This window comes from Ursus maritimus, unplaced genomic scaffold (assembly GCF_017311325.1).
Source record: "Ursus maritimus isolate PB19 unplaced genomic scaffold, ASM1731132v1 scaffold_35, whole genome shotgun sequence".
NCBI lineage: Eukaryota > Metazoa > Chordata > Mammalia > Carnivora > Ursidae > Ursus > Ursus maritimus.
This window is the reverse complement of record NW_024426119.1, coordinates 9,140,509-9,149,583: the sequence shown is the minus strand read 5'-3', so window position 1 is coordinate 9,149,583 and position 9,075 is coordinate 9,140,509. Positions and strand designations below refer to the sequence as shown.

The 9,075-nt window shown below is 36.1% G+C and overlaps 1 protein-coding gene across 1 annotated transcript in view; it reads left to right on the top strand.

Moving 5' to 3' along the window:
• Positions 1-1,542: 1,542 nt before the first annotated feature.
• The window catches only part of TTBK2 (tau tubulin kinase 2), a 100,003-nt gene continuing 92,470 nt past the window's right edge, over positions 1,543-9,075 (top strand). The window contains exons 1-2 of the mRNA XM_008702185.2: positions 1,543-1,712; positions 6,164-6,311. Coding sequence (XP_008700407.1) covers positions 1,644-1,712; positions 6,164-6,311 — 217 coding nt within the window. The 5' untranslated portion in view covers positions 1,543-1,643. The remainder of the gene's footprint in view (positions 1,713-6,163; positions 6,312-9,075) is intronic.

Here is a 9,075-nt window from a genome sequence, read left to right as displayed (position 1 = left end):
GTCACTGTGCTTTTGGTTTGTATTTCCCTGATGGAGCCTGATTTCTTTTAATGGGAAATGATGTTTAAAGTCCACAGTCTGAAGACAGGGGTATTCATTGCTACTGGGTTATCATTGCTTTTAGGCCTTTTCAGGCCATTCCTCATGCCAAATCTTTTATCATAATTTCTTGATCGTCTGACACTTGTTACATGGTTCCTAGGAGCATTTCCTGGGAACAGTGTTTTTTGAATTCTGTGTTTCATAAAAATTTGTTTCCTTTAGCCATGAAAGTTAGTTTGACTGTATACAATATCCTTGGCTTACATTTTATTTCTTTGGGCATTTAAATATATAATTTCATTGTCTGCTGGTGTACACTGTTTGTGCCAATGTCTGTTGTCAGTCAGTGCCAATATCTTTTTTTCTTTCCCTTCTAAGTAATCTGGACTGTCTGCACAGATGCCAATGAAATTTTTTTTCCCCTTAAAATCCAGTAGTTTTATGAGACTGTGTGTTGATGTTGATTTTCTGAGTTGTTTTCCCAGGTATGTGGTATACGATTTCAATATGCAGATTTAGCCTTTTTTTTTTTAATTTCCAGAAATTTATTGAATTCTAGTGGCTAGTATTTATCCTATTTCATAGCATGGGTTTTCTTTTGGAGGCCTCTAGAATATCTATTTTGTATTTACTTTGCCTTTTATTTATCACTTTTACTTTTAAATTTCTTTTTAATTTTTTTTTCATTATTCTTTCTTTTTTCCTCCTTATTTGTATGGTGTCTTCTCTCACATCTCTTCTAGTTGAGTCTTCATTTCTGGTCCTTTCCAGAGTTAGCTCAGATTTCTTTTTATGTCTTCCTGTTGTCTAGCTTTCTCATTAAGGGCTTTTCTAATTCTGATTTATGTTGTTTTAAAGCTTTTTAAAAAAAATTTCTTTTAGTTTGTTCTGTAACATAAAGTTATAGTTTTCGTCTCCTTTAGGCCAGATTTTTCTGCTCTATTTTCATTTTTTATAGGTATGCTATTCATATTATTATTATCTTTTTCTTAAAGTATCATTGTATTGGAATTGATCAACTGCTCTTTTCTGTGGCTCATGTTTATTTTCTGTGCACTTTGAATGCATTATGTACAATATGTAATATTAAAATTTTATTAGTTCTAGGTGATGTTAAGCTTTAAGTTACAACCTATTAAACTATAAGCTGTTGTAAGTAAGTTAGGTACCCTGTCTTTTTCTTGAGGAATATGTTGTAGTTAGGACAGTCGTCTGTCTTGGTCAATTGCTACTGACACCATGCTTGCTCTATAGTCTAGCAATCTCAGTGATTGAAATTATATCTGTATTGTAGCATAATGTCTTTGTAATGTCTAGCTATTTCATAGGCATCCTTAGTAGAAAGTTAAGTACTTTTTTTTTATATATATATGCACTAAACAGATTTTGAAACTGAGTTTTGTGGGGTTTTTACCTCCTTTCCAACAAAGCAACCTAATTAATGTATACAATGTTCTACTTGGCCCTGGAATGTTTGTGTCATTTAATGAGCCCTGATATGTTGCCACTGTTTTTTTGTTTTGTTTTGTTTTAGGTTAAATGGAAACCATCGTTGGGAGCTGGATGCCTGTGTAGCCGTTTTATTACATCAGTGAATTGCAATGAGTGGAGGAGGAGAGCAGCCAGATATTCTCAGTGTTGGAATCCTGGTCAAAGAAAGATGGAAAGTGGTGGGTACACATCTTAGAGAGAAAGAGAGTGAGAGAACATATCAGGAGATAATTTTTGGTATCTTGATAAAAATAGGATTTCCACAGAAAATAATACATATATTGCTTATATGCCTAGAGCATATTTTCAGTTGTTTTCCTGTGATCAAGTCCTGTTTATACCATAATTCTTGCTTTATATAGTAGTAAATGTTCTAACCTCTGACAGCTACTATTGAGTAAGGTTGATAAAAGTGTACTTAGGGAAAGACAAACCAACAAAAAAAATATTGAACAATGAACTTCTCTTTTTAAAAATTTTTGAACTATTAAAGAAAATTGTAAGCATACCTAAAAATGTGAGACTGATTTAATGAACCTTTATGTACTCGTGCCCCAGCTTAAACAGTTATCATTTTATAGTCAATCTTGTTTTCTCTTTAACCTCCCTCTCAGAATATTTTGAAGCAATTCTTCTACCTTAACATTTCTTCTGTATGTACTTCAGTTATGCATCTCTAAGGATAAAAATTCTTTTAAAAATGGAATCATATTGGAGCACCTGGGTGGCTCAGTTGTTAAGTGTCTGCCTTTGGCTCAGGGCGTGATCCCAGCGTTATGGGAACGAGCCCCACATCAGGCTCCTCTGCTGGGAGCCTGCTTCTTCCTCTCCCACTGCCCTGCTTATGTTCCCTCTCTCGCTGTCTCTCTCTCTCTGTCAAATAAATAAATAAAATCTTAAAAAAAATAATCATAATATTATCACACCTAAAAAAGTAATAATTTTTTAATATCATTATGTATCCTTCAATTTTCACATTTCCCCTATTGTAAGTTATTTTTAATGGTTTAAATCATATCCAAGTAAAGCCTGGATATTGCAGTTGGTTGACATCACTTAAGTTTCTTTTAATTTCTAGATTTCTTTTCATCTTTCTTTTTTCCTTGCTATTTTGTTGTTGTTGTTGTTGTTTTAAGACAGTAGATCATTTGCCTGTAGAATTTCCCATAGTTTGGATTTTTCTGATTTCTTCCATATAGTATTAACATGTTTCTCTGTCTCATGTGTTTCATGTAAATTGATATTTTTTTGAGGCTCAATTAAATCTGAGTTCAGGTTTGCTTATTGAGGTGGCTTTTTTTCATAAAGGGTATTGTGAGCTGTCAGTAAGAGGCACATACGTAATGTCTTATCACCTGTTAAAACATTGTGTGTCCCATTGCCCATTATCATTTTAGCACTATTGATCATCATTTGCTAGGTCTGTTAATTGCAGATTGTGACATTCTGTCATTCCTTCATTTTTGTACATCTACAAAGAGAAATTTTGTATCATCAGCTATTTGGTTACCCTGAGATACATTTTGATTAGGAAAACAGAATAAATACTTAATTCTTTTTCTTAATTTACTAGTTTTCAGAATAATGAATTTGCTCCCTAGTATTTTCCAAAAGTGATCAATGAGATTTTTAAAAATATAAAGAATTCATGGATTTAAACATATTTCATGTGTTTCAGTCAGTTGTCATTATTATTCCTTATTGAGCCCCAAACTGTTTCATTTGACTAGGGGACACCCTTCATGTTGTCTCTTGAGTCTTTTCAACGTGATCCTAATAACAGTCTTTTGAAGTCTTCCTTGCCCTAGACCTGGAATCTTGCATCTTTCCTGCTCTTAAGAACAATTTTTGTTTTAGATGTACTTAAATATATATTTTATTGCTACCCAGTCTTTTATTAAAGTTTTGTTCCATTAGCGGGTTTAGCAAAGTTATTTTAATGGTTTCCTTACTCTATCACAGATTGGAAAAAGAAGATTCTTCCTTTAGAATTACAAATGTTGTGTCTGGGTTACAGTGTGTTACCAATTAGGCAAATCAGTAGGCTTTGAAAATTTACTTGAGTAAATATAAGAAAAGAACCATGTTGTCATCATGGATTGTGATAAGAAATTCTAACAGTTAGTAGTCTTTTATGTAAGTCAGGAACGAGTGTTGCTTTGGTGAGTGCTTTGTATTAAATGCTGTGATAAAATTTGGCTCTTTGCAGTAGACATATCAAAAGGTGACAGATGAAGCTATGTCTTGCATAGTTGCTCTCTCCTGATAATTAGACCTAATATATGTTTGGAACATGTCCCCCAAATTTGGGAGGCATAGTGGCATTTTAGTAAGAAATCACAGGCTCATTGTTACTGATGGTGTTTTGGTTATCTACCATTATGAACAAACTGCCTCAAAACATAGAGGCTTAAAACAATTTTTAATTTGCTTACAATTTTGTGAATTAGGAATTTGAGAAGAGTGCTTTGTCTCTTAACCATGTGGCACTTTCAGGATTGTGTGGGTTAGGGCATCCACTCCCAAATGGCTTGTTTGGTGACTTGGAGGTCCATCGTTCCCTTACTCACCCCCCTTCATCCCTGGTAGCTTATTTTCTAGGACCTCTCCACAGGTCTGTGGCTTCTCAGGATGGTCAGACTTTTTACATGGTAGCTGGCTTTTGAGAGACAGGAAACAGAAGCTACAAGGCTGTTAAGGACTATTCTCAGAGCTGGTGCAGAATTACTGTACTGTGTTCTGTTGGTCAAAGCAGTCACAAGATTTACCCAGATTTAAGGGGGTGGGGAATGGACTCTGCTTCTTGATGGGTGAGTGGCAAGGTCACACTGAAGAAGAGCAAAAGGAGTGGTTGATATTTTTGTGATCATCTTTGGGAAAGAAAGTCTGCCACTTACCTCTATACTTTCCCTAATCTGCATACCCCCATCATACTAAATTGTCTCTAGCTCTTTGCCTTATAAGCAATGATGATGTCTTAGTGCTTTGTCAAGCTCAGTAAAAAATATTGATGTTCCACTATTGTGAAATGACATAGGAATAGACCAAGGAACAAAACCATTACTTTGGTGTAGATTTTTTGTTCTGTCTTTTGGTAAGGTTTTTTTGTGAGGTAAAACATGAAGCTGCCTTCACCACAGACTGTAATTTTAGAGATGTCCCTTTTGTACTGTTGATGAGTTTTTAAAGTTACACTAGGCTTTGTTTAATGGACACATGTTAAGAATCATAAGTATCGCTCAGGGCCCAACAAAAAACTATTTAACTGAAATGAAGTTCTGGAACTTCATTTTAATCCTGAATTCATACTGGAGCTCCTCATGGTATCTCTTCCCATCACCCAACTGGAATAAAGGATTATAGCTCTAATATACAAAACATTGAATAGTTATTTAGCAATAATTACGGAGTTACCACTTAGCCACTCGCTATAGGGGAAACAAAAAAATAGAAAGGAGTGGCTCTCTCTGAAGAAGCTTAGTTTCACTGTAGGGGGCTAGGACATTGACAGTGGAAAGTTAAAAAACAGCACAGTGTAGTAATATAAGTGATACCTGAGGTGTTTAGCCTAGTAAAATGATTAATTAGATGATTAAGCAAATAATTCCTATAGAAATTAAGATTTCTGTCTCATGTACTGATTTCTCTCAGAGAGAAATCAGCCTGGAGGCAGTAATCAGTGCAGACACAGTGTTAAAAGAAGTAGAACTTCAAGTGAGTCCTCTGGGGTGGTTAGGGTTTAGGACCATGTGCTTCTAGTGATGACTTCCGGCATTGTATTCCATCCTAGATGTTTGATAATGTGGAGAAGAGAAGACCTTCAGGAGATGAAGAAGGCTAATTCCATGCTGTATCTAACTTGAAGTATATTACCCCCCTTGGTGCTCGTAGCTCTGTAGGTTCAGTTGTCACTGACACTTGAGAACTTGTTTATAATACTCAGACAAAGATCCTGGTACCCCCCCCCCCCCGCGCCCGCCGGATAAGCAAACACATTTTATCAGGAAGGATGTTAAGTGTTGGTTGAAAGTGTTTTATTTGGTTAGAGTTTAGTATTTGAGCATATTATTTGAGCATATAGTTATATAGCAAACTCTGGGATAGCTTAGAACAGTTTTCTGTCTCTTCTTTGGAGCTGGTTCCATGCCTCAGAGAGGAGCGTAAGTGGTGCTCTGGTTGCCCCACTCCCACCTCCCCACATACACATCTCAGCTGGGTTCCAGATAAGATTTCAATTGGCAAAAAGATTTCATGGTTTAAAAAGTCTTCAAATGACTGCCTTAGAAGTAAAATAACATATCTGGTTGTTGAGGGTCATTTGTGGGAAGTGAAACTTTGAGATACTGTGCTCTTTTGTGAAATTTTGGTGCTGGCTGTAGACTAAATTTTAAAATTGCTTCTGGCTAAAACAATTCCGTTACCTTTTGTGGGCAAAACTGTGGGAAAAGGTTTCGATGCTATTTCTAGGCATTTGTTTTCTTCTTGGCATATGTATAATTTAACAATATTGAGATCTTTTATTCTCAATAGGGATAGTAAAATTATTATTTTTTTAATGTAAGAGATGAATTGATTTCCAATTAGAATGTTCTAGTAATTGTACGTATGTATGTTCTTATTTCTTGTGCAGTTGAGGAAGATTGGGGGTGGGGGCTTTGGAGAAATTTACGATGCCTTGGACATGCTCACCAGGGAAAATGTTGCACTGAAGGTAGAGTCAGCTCAACAACCAAAACAAGTTCTGAAAATGGAGGTGGCCGTATTGAAAAAACTACAAGGTAAGCTGCTTTGTACAATATACCAGACAATGTAGAACTTACTGTTATCTTTCTGAACCTCATTACGTCCTCTAGTAACTGAATAATCAGGGGTCAGTTCAGTATAAACAATGCTTAGCACTTTTCTCTTTGAAATTTTATCACTAGCTAGTAGTACTAGAACAATGAATTGCTCAGGTTATTTGGACTGTGGGAATTCTTTCTCATGGCGAGTAAGGATGAGCGAGTGAATTAGCTGAAACATTCTGCTTTAGAAAGTGCTTTTATAAGTCTGTTATGGTAAAAAATTTGCCTTTTTTTAAAACCACTAAACATGAATACCTCTGAGTTCGTTTCTACCCATGTTATTGAAGGTAAATATGCTTTACCTCCACATCACATAAGGAAGCCGCCTTCAAATCACACCACAGGGTAGATTAAAAATAATAGTATTTGTTATGTGATTTCATCAACTTCAGTTTCATTGAACTGGTTCTGGCCCTGCTGTCACTTCTGAGATTTGTTTTACTATTTGGGTTCCTATTTTTTGCTACAAGGATAAATGACTTTTTTTCTGACTTTAATCCAGTGATGTAAAACCCTGAATATATTGCTAGTTTGTATTCATCTTTGTATTTTCAGTTTAATGATATAATCTGATATTCCTCATATTTAAATGTTTTATCTGAATCAAAATTAAATGGGGTGATTAGCACATTAAATAATCTTGTTATGTTCTTGAAGGTTTGATATTGTTATAGAACATTCATTAACATTAAATAAATTTAATACTAATGTAGAGCAAAAGAAGTTTCTGGAATTAGTAGAAATAACTGTAGTTGGTAGAAATAGCAAGCACAAAGTGCTGTGTAGCCTAGGACCTTCAAATTCATAGCCGTGTAGTCTCTAGGGTGAATGTGCTCTCTTTATGAATTCCTGATGTTTGGAATTCTAGTAAAGTAGTTTGTGTTAAGTTGATGAAATGTGTATTATATATTCTGGGAATGTCTGTTCTTTTAGTCATTGTCCTTTGCCTAAGCTTTCTCATTATCCAGGTTTCTCTACCAGTTGGCTCATTTGATTAGAGCCTGATGCTAATAAAATTATAGATGTGTTTAATAGTTATTTTTAGCCCAAACTTAGGTTTCCCAAAACATGGGAAATTCGGAAGGCAGTGAATCAACACCTATTGTCACTACTAGAAAAAATGTAGCTGGAAAAGGAAGAATAGGGGAAAAGATGGCACTTTCTTTTTTTTTCACCTTTTCACCTTACTCCCTGTTTCTTCGGAGCTGTTCTCAGATCAGTGATGTAGGGGCCACAAATAGGTGCAGCTGGAGCTACCAATTCCTGGTTTGCACAGATCCTAGGAGATCTGCTTGACTCTCAGACGAGCCCAAAAAGGATATGTCAGCATCACGGTGGCCTGGAGCATGCCACTTCATCTTTCTCCTATTGGGCCTGAGGAGATGCTTCCAGGTGAGGCAGGATACAGCTCTGTAGCCCTTTCTGTAGGTTCTCTTGCCCATTTTGGCCACATTTTACCCAGGATTCTATGGGATAAAGCTTGAAGATAACTTTAGTACCTTTTAATGGATGAATTGGGAGACCCTAGGATGCTAAGTCTCTCCTTTCCTTCTATTTTATCTTTCATACTGTTAGCTAAAATGTTTCTCCTATCTGCTTATAACTACATCTTAGTCATCAGAACTCTTCAAACAAACAGGTTTTTATCTTCTGGTCTGTATTTCTTATTCTTTTTCCTTTTTTTTTTTTTTTTTTTAATTTTAATTTTAATTCCATGGTCTGTATTTCAGTGAGGCGGCCCTTGACTCTTTTCTTGGCTTCCTAACTAATGCCTTCTGCGTATTTAATGTTTCACAACTTATTTTGGTTGAGGGTGCTTTAGAATCTGGGCCTTTCTGAGAACATTTTATGGGGCTAACTTATACTTGCCTGCCTTCTGAGATAATGACTTCTTAACTCACTGACCCCAATAAAAAGGCTTAGTGTCTAAGGGGAAGATACATAACCAGAGGCTAACCCTTTAAAGGATTGGTTGGTTTTAAACTGATCGTCAGGGGTGCCTGGATGGCTCGATCGATGAAGCATCAGACTCTTGGTTTCCGCTCAGGTTGTGATCTCAGGGTCAGCTCTCTCCCTCTCCCTCTGCCCCTCCCCCCATGCATGCAAGCTCACATGCGTGCTCGCTGTCTCTCAAATAAATCTTTAAATTGATGCTCAATTTTTGATAGGTGATATAAAGATTTGTTTCTTTACAAGATAAAAAGATATTTTATGATGAATTTAGCCAGAACCCTAAGTTTTGTTCTTTGTAATAAATCAATTCCCCTTTTCAAAGTTCTCACAGTGTTTTTTCCTGGATTTCCTCAGTTCTCAATTTTCTCTCAGTCTTTCTTGTACTTGCTAACTTTAGATTTCCTCAGCTCATGCTTAACTCTGCTTACTAGTATAATCCTTTCTCATCGGCTCTGAAGTGTGAAGGCCTTAGCATTTTACCCCATGTTCTCTTCTAAATGACTTTCCCCTGTGCTGCTACCTCAGATTACTCTCATTTCACAGCTCTCTGAACCACTCTGGATGTATCCTACAATTCTCTATTGAATCAAGTTAGACTCCTGAATTGCACTTGGTTTTAACGAATGTGTTTGAATGTGTTAGTCACTACTGAAGGAAACAAACCTTTATAAAGAGACTCTTAAATACAGGGAACAAATGGGGTTGCTGGAGGGGAGGTGGGTGGGGGGATGGGGTAATTGGGTGA